Source organism: Strix aluco, chromosome 1 (genome assembly GCF_031877795.1).
Source record: "Strix aluco isolate bStrAlu1 chromosome 1, bStrAlu1.hap1, whole genome shotgun sequence".
Taxonomy (NCBI): Eukaryota; Metazoa; Chordata; class Aves; order Strigiformes; family Strigidae; genus Strix; species Strix aluco.
Genome location: NC_133931.1, coordinates 76,257,225 through 76,272,541, shown reverse-complemented (window position 1 = coordinate 76,272,541; position 15,317 = coordinate 76,257,225). Strand labels below are relative to the sequence as shown.

General features: G+C 36.4%; 1 protein-coding gene across 8 annotated transcripts in view; it reads right to left on the bottom strand.

The window, feature by feature from the left end:
* The window catches only part of COBL (cordon-bleu WH2 repeat protein), a 163,245-nt gene that overhangs the window by 71,833 nt on the left and 76,095 nt on the right, over positions 1-15,317 (bottom strand). For all 8 annotated transcript variants that reach the window (XM_074825297.1, XM_074825320.1, XM_074825311.1 and 5 more), the window contains one exon: positions 3,917-4,111. In XM_074825297.1, coding sequence (XP_074681398.1) covers positions 3,917-4,111 — 195 coding nt within the window. The remainder of the gene's footprint in view (positions 1-3,916; positions 4,112-15,317) is intronic.

Sequence of the window (15,317 nt, the reverse complement as noted above, 5' to 3'; positions counted from 1 at the left end):
ACTGCCCAATTCTTCTATTAGTACAGGAATTTGACTGGCTAGTAACAAATCCCAGATGCCTCCTGTTACATCTACATGTTATATGAAAGTGTTTCTGTTCTGAAAATTGCAGCAGCTGAAATAGCACACAGCTCCTTTACGACAAGTCTACAAGTTGCATTTCTGCCTTCTGGAGTTGACATCAGAGCTATTATACAGATGAAGGCACTGAAAAGCCCTCTTTTAATTCTGATGTTGTCTCCAAAAAGCCTCATGATTTTATTCTGAATAAAGCACTCCATTTCATAGAAAAGGCTCTTACAGGAAGTCTCTGAGGCCTTCTTTATCATCCCCCCCCTCACTCCAATTTCTGTATTTCCCCATACACGTCAAGAAAAAGTAATTATTCCCACAAACTAATTTGCCAGTGCACAATACTCTTGACCTCCAAAAGACTCAAATGCTCAATTTGACAGTTCTTCCAAGAAATGACCCAAACACACTTCTTTTTCTTTTAAAGAGAGGTCACTGAATATGCCTCTGAGGAGTTGCGTTTAATTCTGTCAGCCTTGATGTGTGGCTTTTCTCTGTGTGCTCTACCTAGGTTTTCTCTTATATATTTTGTCTATGTGGTGAGTGCTTTTTGGGGTAGGAACTTTATTTATACTATGTCTACTGTAAGGTGGCCCCAAATTCTGCTGGCACATCATCTAAAGTGCAGTGACAAAGAACAGAGATTCTTTGCAAAGGGGGGTTCAGTTTTTTGCTCGCCCCCTATACTGTTCTGCTCTACTCTGTGAATGGTGTGGGCTCCGTGTTGCAACTGAAGAAAGGAGGGGACCTCCTTACTTCTAAAGCATCCAACCTTCTGGATTTCATACTGGAAATGTTACCATACCCTGGCCGTTTGCAGAATATTTTTGTCAAGTGACATTTCATTATTCTAAACAGCATCACTTGGAAGATGTTTAAAAAAACAGGGGGAAAGTCTCCAGGGAAGAAATCTGTAGACTCCTTTCATTGACTCTCATTCCTTTGCAAACTACTTAGTGCATGTTCAGCACACTCTGAAACATTGCTCAATTGTGCTCTGAACACAAACTAATATTTTCTAGAGAAGATTTAAAACAGTTACAGAGGGAACACTACCTTTAAATAGACATGGAAAACTAATGATGCTGTGCTAAAAAGTAATTAAAGTTACTGCAGGGGCCTTACCCTCGAAGAGGTAAATTACTTTAAGCCCCACAGAAACAAAAGCTGCAATATGGTAAAATTATATTGCAGTAATCCACCTATCCAGAAAAACAAGTGGAGAAAATGTAAATCTAAAGCATAAATTAAAACACCCCAGTCTTTATACACATGGAAATTTCTGATTGCAACCACTAGGCAGGGAGATGAGATACATATTCCCAAAGAATCATCCATGCTGTAATGAAAATTTAATGCCCTGGAGCTTAACAATGGGTTAAAAATAATGGGTTTATTGGGTTGCAAAGTCAAACTACAGGTATTCATAACAGCTACCGTATTTGCTTTTCTACACAACTTTATGCAACCCAATAGTTAAAAAAGAAAAAACCTTCTGAAAGTTCAGAATACCACCTTTTTCATTTTCTATTAATGTGCTAGCTTCACTGGAAATAAACATGTTCCCCTTTTGCAGGATCTTCCTGTTAGTAACAGTTGCACATAAATAAAGTTTTCTAAACAAACATCTTATCTTTTTATGGAAGGAAGTCCATTAATAAGGAATTGACGTCCTTCCCTGAAAAAAAAAGATCACTGCTAATTCTTTCCCATAAACTAAAGAAATAAACTTACACCCTGAGATTTTTTAGTCTATTTTCACAGAAAACTGGATAGTCTGCACATAGATAAAATAGAGCAGTTTGGGTTTTCTTATAAACAGTATCTCTGTTGCTACCTTGCCACATAGTACTGAATAATTAATCTCTTCCCTCAGTTTTTGATTGCTTCATGGATCTTCTGCTTCACTTCAACTGTACTTCACACATTCTTGTTCAAACTACAGGGCAGCCTGTGAGCAACTTTCAGCCTGGGAGCTTCAGAAGCACACCATAACTGTTTAATATTTTGACCTACACAGTCATTTTCAGAAAGATGTCCTTTACCCATCAAATGTAGCCAAACAGACTCTAGCAACTGTGCTCATAATTCTACCGTGCTCTTCATTGGCTTTGACAGCTACACAAGACATGTCTATTGCCCAAAATTATCTTCGTCATGGAAAATCCTCTGATGTGACCTTAATCTGTTTCCCTTCTTCAAAGTAGCTTTTTCTTTGGGCTAAGAGAATTTGAAGTTGACACTGTACTGTATGCTACTTGCAATAAATAAAAGAAATACTTTTCTCCCAATGACTTCAGAAAGCCAGCACTTTAATCTGTTTGCAACAAGGCTGAAAACAGAAATGTTAACATGTTTAAAGAGAGTTTAGATTTTCAATGCTTTTGTGCAACACAAATTAAAATCTCAGTGCCACACTGCAGTGAGATAAGCCTAAGAGCATGGCAGAATAATACAGTCTGTGATTACAACACATGTATAACTTAAGAGTTATAATGCCATAGTATTTTTGTACAAAAAGATCTATTTATCTTAAACACATTAAATGTTTAACTCTGGGGGACACAAGAAACCTCATCAAAATATTTACAGTACAAATTTCAAAAGGAAATTTTAAAAAAGAAAGTGAACCAAATGTTGCAAGAAAACGTTGTTTCTCTTCAGCTGTATCTATAAATGAGTGCTATTTCAAAGGCACTTATCCCAATTTTGAAAGATGGAACACCACTATGTTCCAGCAATGACACTTTTAGATATCCTAAGAATGGGAAAATAAGATTCCATACGTCTTTACCAAAAGCGTGCATCAACTTTGCTTACACAGTGCTTCACTGGAGAAGGCATTTAACGTATATCTTAACACAGATAAACAAGAATGACAGGGAGTGAGATTGAGCACTAGACTCCTCCTGCACTACACTGAAGTCAAAGATTCCTTTCCTGACTCCATTCTGCACTAATACAGTTCTCTTTCCAAAGATCAGTCTGCTGTAGAGGTGACAAGCCCTAAGCAGATAGAGTCAATCCACATTACACAACTTTGCAATATCCATTCCCTGCATTCTTCTTTGGCACCAATATAAAGCTCTACACACTGACTTTTACAGTTTACATTTAGAATGTAACAGTTTTGTTGATGGTGGAATCAGAAGTCTTAATGTGTTTGTGCATATTTGGTAACATACATACCTGAATGTCACTATAAAAACAAGAACAATTTCCTTTTACCTTAACTCTATTCTTTTCAAAGGGTTAGGTCTTCAGAAAGGTTTCCCCCCATTTCTGTTTAATTCTCAATAACTGTACTGCGGAACAGTGACCTTTCTTAAAAGCAAAAACAGAGCACTGCTTTAAAAGGTCACATGGCACAACTCAGAAAGCAGAGCAGATCTTCTGGTATCCCACGGCAGCACTGGAGATAGGGATGTGGGTGACAGCCTGATAAGTATCTGGGCAAAACAGCACGCTGAAGTTTTTTGTCAGTCATTAGAACTGTCACTCATTTTTCAGGTCTGCCCTGGCCAAATAAGGATATACAATTTCCAGCTTTTCTGACGTTTTCTTCATCCTCCTTCTTTTAGCATAATGCCTCACAAAACTTTTCTGATTTAGAAAGATTCTTGACATGGGAAAAAGCTTGGGGCAGTCTCAAGAAAGCTTAGTAAATATGTAAAAAACTCCAAGACTTCTGATAATTTTATTTTTTAAGATAAAGAGTTTTGGTGAGCTGCAGTTAATGGCTAGCCAAAATATCTGTGAATGACTTGAATAATGACTTGAATAAATGAACTGATGATAGCTAGCACATCAAGCAAAGAAGCCCACTCTGTGGTGTCACTGTTACCTGTGTTGCTGTCTTTTCTTGTCCACTCATCTCCACGTTCTGCAATGCAGGTGTCACAACTGGTGGAGGAGGTGCTCTGCGCTTTTTCACTTCTGGGTTTGCTGTCATTCCTGAGATGTTACCAAGGGACAATGATGGACCCAGGCTACTGGAACGAGAATTCACCGAAGGGGAATTTGGTGCTGTGGAAAAACCCTGTAAATGGATTAACATCTTGGATTAGCATCACTTTTTAAAAACAATGGAAAAGAAAGAAGAAAAACAAGACACATCTGGTTACCGTTTAAACAATGATATGAATAATCACGTATGTTCCTCTGCCAAACTTGCTGAATTGCAAACTGTAACTTTTGGAAACTTCTAAAGGTCAACTGGAACAAATCTTACAGACAGTATTAGTAAGTCAGGAGGCATGATGAGCACCTACTGCAGTTTAACAGTAGTATTGATGGGAATACTACTGCTGCTTGCTATTTAAAATAGAAGCTTCATCAAGACACATAATTACAGCTATCCAAATGCATTTGCAGTTGTATTTAAATTACAAGCAATACACATTTCTGAAAGCAAGATTTACTCTTAAAAGAGAACACATGCTGTCTGTGTCCCAGGCTTGTCTATTTTATTATCAATCTGCCTGATTTACCTGAGTCTTCTCCACAGATTTATGCAAAAGAAAATCTGCTACCATCAAACTATTTCCAATTTACATGCACAATCAACCATAATCATTTACAATCTACTGAAAACAACTATTTAACCTGGTCAAAAGAAGTCCCACTGACAGGCACCACCTGATTTTAACAGGCCCAGATGAAAGGAGAAACAAAGACTATTTCAATAATTCTTTAATGTCAAAAATTACTTTAGTTCTCATTGAAAACATAGGAAAAGTTTCACTGATTTCAGATCAAGGCCTTAATACATTTTTATATTAATATAGAAACAGAAATATATGCAGTGATATAGTAGTAAGTCTACAAGCAGGAAGACTAGGAAACATGACTGCTTGAAAATGTGCGTTTTTAATTTGGTTTTGACACTTAAATTCAACATAATTAATTTTTTGAATCTGCTAATAAAGATCTTGCAAAAATGTTTCCCTCAAAACCTGTGAGTCACCTTTTGCTATTTTTAATAAAGAGCAGCTTCCATCTTAAATTGAAGATTTTGCTTTTTAATTAAGTTATGAGACAGTCACTTCTTCTCAGAAATGGCTGCTGTGAAATCACCACTGATACCAATCCACCATGAGCTGGAGCAGGATACCTATTCTGGAAGCACAGGCTCATGACTGTGGTGGATAATGCTGTTCTTATCACAACAGAACATGCTGCTGCACTTGCAAAACTCACCCATTGAGGACATAAAGCTCTCGGGTGGAATTTTGTCCAAAACCACAGAACACATACTGGTGGGCAAATAAAGGTCACCACAAATCCCATCACTTTCCAAATAAAAGAAGTAGTTCTTTCAACTTAAGTTCTCCAATCTGGAAAGTGCTGGAAAACGCTTTGTCTCAATTGTATGCCTCATCGTTGAGGTGGGTATCTGGATTTCCGTAGGAGTGTAACTTGCAGTGAATCTGACTCGTGACATGGCATGATAATTCCTTTCCATAAACATAATCTTAGGTAAAAATTAAAAACATGGGGCAACAAGCTCAAAAAGACAATTCATTTAATTTTAGAATTGTTGAGCTAACACTAATGAAGCATAAATAGCTAAAAAATATAGCAATGCAAAAGGATGTATGCAATACAGCTTTCTGACCGCCTAGTAAAGTTCAATGTTCTATAGATACCTGTGAAAGCAACTGAAAATGCTAAATGCAGATAGCAAACTGATTTGTGCTTTGTCTTGTATTTACTATGCATGTGGTAACCACCACTGCACAGCAGACTTCACCTTGGAATAATATATTTAGCACAAACAGGGCATGTTACCAGTCTTCTCTGATTGACTAGGATTTTACTGAAGGATTAAAGCAGTATTTACCACATCTTTTTCATCTCTGAACTGAATAGCTTCAGTAGCTTCTTCACCTTTCTAGCAAATGAAGACAAAAATCCTAAAGTAGAAGGTGGGGTTTAAAAGAGTAGGTCTAATCTTATCGAGAAACAGTCTTTTCTTGGCCCTATATCTTGAACAGTGGAAAAAAAAATGATCTCATTTGTAACCTACAAGATCTAAGTCATTCTCAGTGCATATTGTACCTGGTTCTATCAAATAAAGTTTGATTACCTCTAAAGAAATTACAGGGTTCACAGGGTGAAATACAGAGTAGTCTCTTTTCACACACGTATAAAATAACTGAACAAAATAATTTTTAAAGTGTATTCTACATGTATGCTTTTGTGACTCGCTTTTAATTCTTTGAATTTCCTTGTTGGATAAAAAGGTTGAGAAATTATTTTAAGAGATTTAAAGATGTACACAAATAATAAAAAAACCCTAAAACTTCCCTCCCAGCATACAGGGTACCAGTGAGAAGATAGGATGTATCCAGTTTTAAATTAATATCCCATTCAATTCTACCTCAAGGTCTTGTGGTTGAAGAGCTATCAGAATCCTTTTTCAGGGAACAGATCACTATGAAGGAATATAGTGATGAACAACTAAACATTTTAAAGCATTTTTTTAATAAAGCTTGGATTTCCTAACAGGAGATACAGAGAAAAAAAATGTAATACTTACATGACACTATAAATAGTTTATAATAAAAAGACTTTAATGAAAGGAAAAACAAAAACCTTGGAAATTCATCTAAGTTTTCTTTTCCAAGTCCAACCTAGATATTAAGTCCATTATTTACTGAGTGAGCATTTCAAGAATGCTCATGTTAAGACTCTTCCCCTAAAACAAAAACTTGCTATGGCTTCCAGGGGAATGGAATGAGGACAACTTCAAAGAAGTTTTGAAAGCCCCATCATTCAGCAATGAGAGCTTTGTCTAACTGAAGGCAGACCTTCAAGCTGTCCCATGTGTGTAGTCCTTTTCAGTACCTTTAAGAGCAAAAAAACCACGTTGCACACAAGCCACTGACACAAGTGTTTTTGGCATGACTCGTCTTTTGTTGTAAACCTAATCTAGAGAGACAATGCCTTACTCAACTTTTATATTTTATGTTGTGTTAGATGCACTGCAGCTTCTTTCCAAATCACTGGATTTTGGAGGTTTGGTTTTCAGGCAGGTTAGCAAGGCAACTATTAAGAGGATACAACATTAATTAAGCAAACTTGCAGGGACTCGATATGTACGTGCTACTTACCCAAACCATCTCTCATTTCTTGTTGTTTTAATTTGTTATCAATGGATTGATTTCAGTGGAATTACTCAAATTACAGCAGTGTAAGTGAGAGGAAAACCAAGCTCAAGTATTGCAGCCAATGTAGCTGGCTATAAAAAAGTCAGCCCTTATCCTGTTTCATTAGACAAACAGGTTAGCATGAATGTTCTGCTCAGAATCAAAATCAGTTCCTACAATCCATGTGTTTTGTAACTGCATTGCAAAATAAAAGGAAGAAAAAGAAAAAAAAAAGAAAAATCATGTCAGAAAAAGGAAATTCATGGCAATGAATTATATAAAGAGCTTTTAAAATTGTCTCCCAACTTGCAAAATCAGTGTTTTTGGTAGACCACTAGTGTTACAGCACTTTGCTAGCAGTGCAAACAATTAACTAATGCAAACTAGTAAGAAAAAAGAAATACTTTCCTTTTTTCTGCACCCACCCCCCACCCCAAATTAAGCCAAACCAAACCCAGCATGAACACAGATACACCAGCATAGGTCAGCAGTGAAGTTAGATTCTAGATTCTAGTCGAGCAAGGGTCTTGAACATGTACTGAACCACAACCATGGACTAAAGTCCCTTTCAATTTCATGAAGTAGATGTTGGAAGGAGGCAAGAAACAGCTGCAGTACCTACATATGGTACCATCAGGTTTCATGGACCCATTGTTTCATGTTATACTTGCCAGTTAGTTTTTTCCCCTCTCATTAAACTTCTGAAATCTAAGGAACTTTCTTTTTTTCTAATGTAAAAGATGCTTTCTTTGGGGTTAAGCAGTTTAATTTTAGGATTTTTTCCTACTAGTTCTTCTAGTGGCAGGGGTGGTTAAAAACATGGAAGCATGAAAGCTTGGAGTAACCTGGTGACTTAGGCATACCAGTCCCATTTTCAAAAGACACTGAGAAGTCAACTTTCTACAGGACTATCAAAGTCCATAGCCTGCTGAACATAACACAAGCTAGATTAAGAGCCAAAAGCAGAGGCCAGTCTGTGTTCCACAGTCATCAACCTAGAATGCAATTATAAAATATCATTTGCAAGCTATTACTCCCTTTTCAAGAATGAACAGAAGCTCCAACAGCTTATGGATACTTCTGAAAATTTTAATGTTAATATTAATAAAAGAATGTAAGATTAAGCTATTGAAAATATAATTGTACTGCTGTGACAACTCAATTTTACAAAAATAGATGTGTATAAAAATGGAAGTCAGCTTATGTTTGTTTTCAAAAGATATCCCTCATATATAACTCTCTTACCCAAAGCCCTGTTATTAGCATTTCCTTGATTTTCTGATGACACTAAGTGGCATTTAAAGGTCAGCAAGGAAGAGACTGCAGCTTGCCTGCGAGAGTGATTTGACTTCCCGTTCCCTGTCTACACCGGTCAATAAAAATTTTTCAAAATGTCAAGTTCTTTTCTTGTGAGGTTGCTACAGCCGGGCCTTTCTTCCGCAGCTCTTTGCCAGAACTCACATATTTGAGCTCCCAGTCTTGTTATGCAATTTCCTTCTGAGAAGTTTTTAAATCAAAAGTAATCAATTGAGCTGTTTTTAAGACCTCAGAGTACCAGATGTATCAGCAAAAAGTAAGGATTTTTATTTTTTCCAAAACAGGCAAAAAATAACAATGAAGTATCATAAAGGAAATAATTTTTTTTTGCAAGTGTACCGTGGGTAAATATGAAAGGTAAGATTTAGGGCAGGCAGACAAATCCATCTACTCAGTGACAGCAAGAATATTTATTCCGGTTGGACATTTAAACTCCATTAAAGCAAACTTTTATTGATTTGCTGAATGACACCAAAACTGATTACAATTGCCCATTTAAAATGCCAGACAGGTTATGTCAGATCTACTGCACAAATTGAAGTCAGAGGTTGCTTTCCTTGACATGATACTGAAATTCCTTATACTAGCCCTAAATTTGACAACACCAAACCAGAATTAATCCAAGCTTCTGCTTCAAAACCAAAGCATAATATTGCAGTCGTGAGATTGCTTGGAGACACAGTTTTAAAAAAACCCCAAAATTGTGACTACTCAGATTTTCCTTTCTAACCAGTCACACTGAATACAGTTTGCTTTTTGTACTCCCTGAAGCACTTGTGATTCTGGTATTTGCATACAGTCTGCAGTCAGAAAGGAAAAAAAAGTTAATCTTTTCCTTCTCTGAACTAAAAAAAACCCTACTAATTTTTATGCAATTTACTTTATGTTGCTTTATTATCTCATTGCATTTTGGTACTGGTAGGAAATAATCTGGTTACCCATCATGATATTAGAAGAGAAGCAACTATTTCATTTCCACAACAGTAACTCGTACAGGCAGTACCATGTTGATACTATATGTCTGGCAAGTAAGCTTTCCAGTTTTACTGTAAAAGTTTTGACTTATACTTTGAACTCTGTACAACTACAGTGCTATCTTATGCTTGTATAAGTCTATTATAGTATCTAGTTAGCAATTCCAGATCTTGTGGTCAGGGCCCATTTGGTGGGCACCAGAACTTACACAGCCAGAATTAGAAATACCTGAGAATGTTCTCTCTCCCGTGTCCCTGCCAGGTCTCCCTCACTGTGGCCAACCACATTCCTCTCATTTCAGTACAAAGTTTGTGGATGAGAAATCCTAGCAGTACTAGGTGCAAGGAGGTCACCTCCTTTACAAAGTCATCTACTTTATCTCCCAGCACTGAATTAGCATGACCAATCTGTCACTGCAGAGTTTACTAAAACCTTCCTATGACACGGGTCCACACCATATGCAATTATGCTGGTTTATTGCTTAACTATCCTTATCATTACCATTTTTTTCCTTGTACCTTAACTACAATTTCCCTTCCTAGAAGTTTATTTGATTACTTCCTGTCATCCCTTAGGTAAGGTCATGCAATGTAAAGTGTCTCTACAGCTAGGAGCACACTGTTTGTGAATTTCTAAGTAGGGAATAAGTGTGAGTATTAACTCAAGTCCCATGCACTACACTGAGGACAAAGAGAATGCCCCACCGGAGAGAGCTTCTAAGAACCTTTAAGTTTTTGTTACACTTCTTGTGTGTGAAGCAATATGCAAAACTCCTTTTCCATTTGAAAATCAGATGGATACTGAATGAATGTAGCAAAAATCACAAATAAGTTGATTGCTTCTTTTATGAACAGTCAAATATTTTTGATATTTAGGTGTATAAACATTTTACCCGAATCATTAGTAGGTTAGAAAACATGGATTGGGAATACATGCATTCCAGCTAAACATGAACATGTCTATAAATTTTTGCAAATATAAAGAATCAGATGCAGCAAATCCAAGACTAACTGCTAATATCAATATCATCTACTACCACCACCTCCCTCAGTATTCAGCTAGTATGAGGTCACAAATTTAATTGGAGTTGTCCAAAAGTGATTAAACTACCATGGCACATATAAAGCAGTGGAATAGAGATCTATGAATTCAACAATGCATGTATAATATTCAAGCAACTTAGAGATTGTAAAATCATTTATACTTTTTCAAGATTTTATGATAGATGTGATTTCTCAGTGCTTTGAGAATAGAAGCTTTTAAATGACCTCTGGTGATCTAAAATTCAATGTATTTCCTCCAAATAATTTCTCCTGTTTCCACATTTCACTCTTCAGTTTTTCCCAAGTCACACTACTCCTTCATGCTTAACAAAACCTTTGTATTACTGCTACCCCAAATCACTCATGACAATCTGAAGAAGTCTCCCTGGTAGAATGAAGAAGACAGTCATAGGATCAAGTGAAATGGATGCAATGATTTTTTTTCATCACAGCAATACATGCAGAAAAGGGCAGACAAGCTAACTTGATGTATATTTGTGTGCTTGAATCATCTCTTCTGTTTAAGTGACAGTCTGTTTCAAATAAATTCGTAGTTTTTTAAAAAAGTAGCATCCCAACAGAATTAGCAAAAACAACCTTTCTGACAGGAGAGAGTAGACACTACCCCTTCTGAATGTTGGGAGAGAGGGAAAGAAGGCAGAGCCATGTCTCAACAACTCAGAAGGTGGGAGCAGGCAGCATGCTGCCTGGTGCTAATGAGAAGACCAAAGTGTATAAATCAGTGTTTGAAAGGCACACATAAATCATTTGTGTCCTCTCCTATCAATCTGGACACTGAAGTAATTCCAGTAACCAGCAAGCACATATCCTGTAGACCTCATGAATCAGAGCTGAGGAACTTGTTAAAAGAAGAGGAACATATCTTCTTTGACTGAGAGCTGTTAGTATTAACAAGTCAGCCTCAACTCAATGCAGTGAAAATAACCTTGCTACAAATCTTTCTAATGCATAATTTCTTTAATTTCTCTGTGTGTCTGATGAAGGATGAAAAATTGTTTTGCTGAAATCTGAAGCTATTTAGCCACAAATGAAAGAAACTTAGATTGCTAAACATTCTTTTCTGAACAAATGTGATCAGCAAAACAAGTAGGTATGTGTTCAAAAAAGCAAACTTCAGTTCATAACCACACGAGCTGATTTTCCACTTAATATTCTGCTTTCCACCAGATTCTCAATTTCCAGAAATACAGCTAAAGAGCTATGAAACATAAAATTACTGGAAGATATTTCAACATTGGTATAAATCCAGTGACATCATGAAATAGCCACAAGCCTCAGCAAGTGTGCATTACAGGTATCTTTGCAACTGGATATACTGAAACCACCATGTTTTTTTAAAAACACATGCATGTCCAGTCCCTTAAAATGTCACATTAATGTGACAGACACATTACAGAGAAATCTTAGGCGTACATGCACAAGATTTCCAAACATGCCAACTTCCTTCATGCCCTTCTTGTGCTATGTACCTGATACCATCAGGTTAAACGATAGCACACAAAGCATGTTTTTGTTTTACTTCCTGGATGACAGACGCATTTTGAATACCCCTAAAATGTAAGTATTTTTGCTTCTGTTTTGGACATGTAAACCCTCGTGAGACAAACCCATCATTAACATAGCATAGAAAACATTTCTGCATAGGATATTTTCTATGGTACTTGGTACTTGGTTAATGGAAATGTTGCTGTCTGTCACTCGGGTGGGAGGTAGGAGTGCAGGCTGCAGACACAATCTGAAGTGAATTCCAAAGCCAAGCTGAACCGCAGGTGACAGTCTGGGATGCCTGCAGATGCTTAGGATAAGGTTTGCTTGCATTTCATACAAGTGTAAAATGATTTATCTTGACTTTCAGAAATGTGTGTTTCATTTGATAGAATGATGTCTTTTTTTTCTTCTTTTTTTAATATCGTTTTGGGAAAATACCAGAATCAATCTATATATAAAATGCACCCTCTTAGGGCTGATTTACATCTTTCTGGTTAGACTGCTAAAAACTTATCTTCCACAAGTCCAACTCTTCTTGTCACAGTGCACTGCCACAATATGTCAGCTCATAAAAAAAGACCGTATTTTGAAAATAGATTTTTCGTAACTGTCAAAAATACAAAAATGTAAAGGCAATATGGGGAGAAAGATTAAATTAAAAATATTCCTAAAAGGGAATGGCTAACAAAAAATAGGCAGTCACCAAATTCAGCTACTCACATCACTTACATTTTTTGGATAGCTATGTGCATATATGCTAAGTGAGCGTATCATTACCTGATAGTGACATAGATGACAAAGAAACATTTTTGTCATATACTATGCCAGACCAAAAAAACCAGAAGAGCTAATCTATAAAGAAAAGGGTTATCTATTCAAGATGAAATGTGTCATCAAATGGGGACAGAAGATGGGCTTGTAAGAGAGATGTGCACGAGTTTGGTGAATTATAAAAGGAAATGGGAAAAAAAGTGGAGAACACTACATGTCTCTTTTGGATATTCGTGCAAGTGGTACAAAAGCAGACACAAAGAAGTAGGAGAGAGCACAGGAAGAAGTGAGGAGAGACACAAAAACACAGTCATTATGGTAAAAAATGAAGTGAATATGTTCACCAGATTGGAACAGAGAGGAAGTCCTTGCAGAAATTCAAAGACAAAAATCTGGAAAAGGAGAGGAGCAAAGCAAAAAGCAGAAGACTTCAGTGAATGTGATGATAGAGTACTGGCTCATATCCTGGGGAAGGAACAAAGAACTAAGGAGACTGTGCAGGACAGAAACCATATTCTGCAAGAAAACTCAATGATTGCTCATATGTTAGCCCAGAAAGATGGTGATGTTATTGCTCACTTGTTGACATGAAGACAAGAAGTGGGGGAAAAGTCACATGAACAGAACTCAAACTGGTAAAGATTCAGAATGGAAAGGAAAGGGGATTTATATATAGATTTGTGTGTCAGGGATTTAAAAACATACCAAGATCTGGAATGAGGCAGAATGGATGAAAATAACCAAAGAAACATTTTAAAACCTACCAAGGGAGGTCTAAAAACCAATGACCGACCCCAACGGAAAAACAAATTTTAAAGAAACTTGAAGAAGAATTACAGAGGAAAGTTCACATGGACTCCAAAATTCAATTCAATGCCAGTATAGAAAGAAGACAGAAAAATATCAAGCGAGAAGGAAAACAAGGAAAGAACATTTGAAAAAAGGCTATTTACACTTGGCCTTGGAAGGCTATTAGCAGATCTAGTGAGAGCCATCTTGGAAGAGTGAGTATGGAAAAAGCCAAATATTTCTAAGTCTGGTTTCTCCTTTCACTTACACTTTTGCACTACATGAAAATAGAATAGCTCAATCAAATAGTGTTGAACAACCAAGCTGAAAATCAAAATCCGTCTATTAATGGTCTGGCAACAGACTTCAGGAAACAGGGAGTTCAAAAGGTCAAAGACCAACAACAGCAAAGAAGACAGTTTTGTAATTTCCACTGGTGTTAAGCATTCATCAATCATAAATAACCACAAACAGGATCAGAGGTCTTGAGCAAAATGAATTCATCACTGCAATAAGAGTTTATTTTCTCTAGTCTTATTAATTCTTTTAAATCAGTCAGCCAATGTGTTTGGTACATGGAAGATAGGAGTTGTTATATTTGTGATATACGTTCTTCTGAAATTCAAAACATTTTGAAAACCTACTGAGAAGAACTTCTTCTGCAATAAATTCTTTTCACATATAGGAACTGTCAAATCACTAGAGTTGATCATCTTCAATGTATTTACATTGTAGATATACCAATTTATACTGGAGGAGGAGACAGAAACATTGCATAAAACATACAATTTTAAAAATAGCTCCTCTAATGTCTGCATAGCCAATTTTTATGGGGACCAGAATTATGAATGGAATAATTCCTGGTGTGTGTTTTTTGGGTGTATATTTGTTTGGTTTTGAAGAAATAATTTTTGTTTTTTACTTAAAGTACTTTTATTCCAGTTAAATTAATAAGTGTTTTCCCCCATTTTAATGATAGTGTTGTCCTTACGCAAAATTTCCAGAGACAAGAAACATTAATGGTCAACTCTCATCATCTTTCAGTGTCTGCTGAAATTCTGACACATATGACTTCTGGCCTCTAAAAATCTCTACTTCTTATAGCTGTTGATGAACGGAGAAAATCTGTACTGAAATTCAAAGGCAAATTTTCAACAAGATCTGCAGAACTTCTCTATAGTCAAAGAAGTTGCTCAGATTTACTCAGGGAACTGACTTCCAGCTCTAGTCTCTATAATCCAATTCCAACACAAATACTTTCTTAATTTGGAATGAAGTTGTGCAACTACTTTTCCCTTTGAAGTCTATGGTAACTGTAGGTGTTTAGCTAGAGGGAGACAAATAAAATCATCCAACTGTCAAAGCAAATTTTCAAAAAGGAAGCTTTACACTTTTTAATGATAAAGTACTGCCAAAAATATTACTGAAAAACAATGTAACATCTGAAGACTTTAAAACTTAAATTAGAAGAACAAATCAGCTTTTGAACTCTGAAATTAGTGCAAATCCTAACACAAATCCTAATTACAGAGTCACTAAGAGGATTCTAGCAACATGAATCAGAAGTCAACAGCCAGGAATTTTACTGTTTTGGTTAGCTCTTTCAGATGCCTGGATGCACATGTGTATGTGTGTGTACAGGACCTGTGTGTCTACATGTATCTACATCCAGACACAGGTATGTATACAC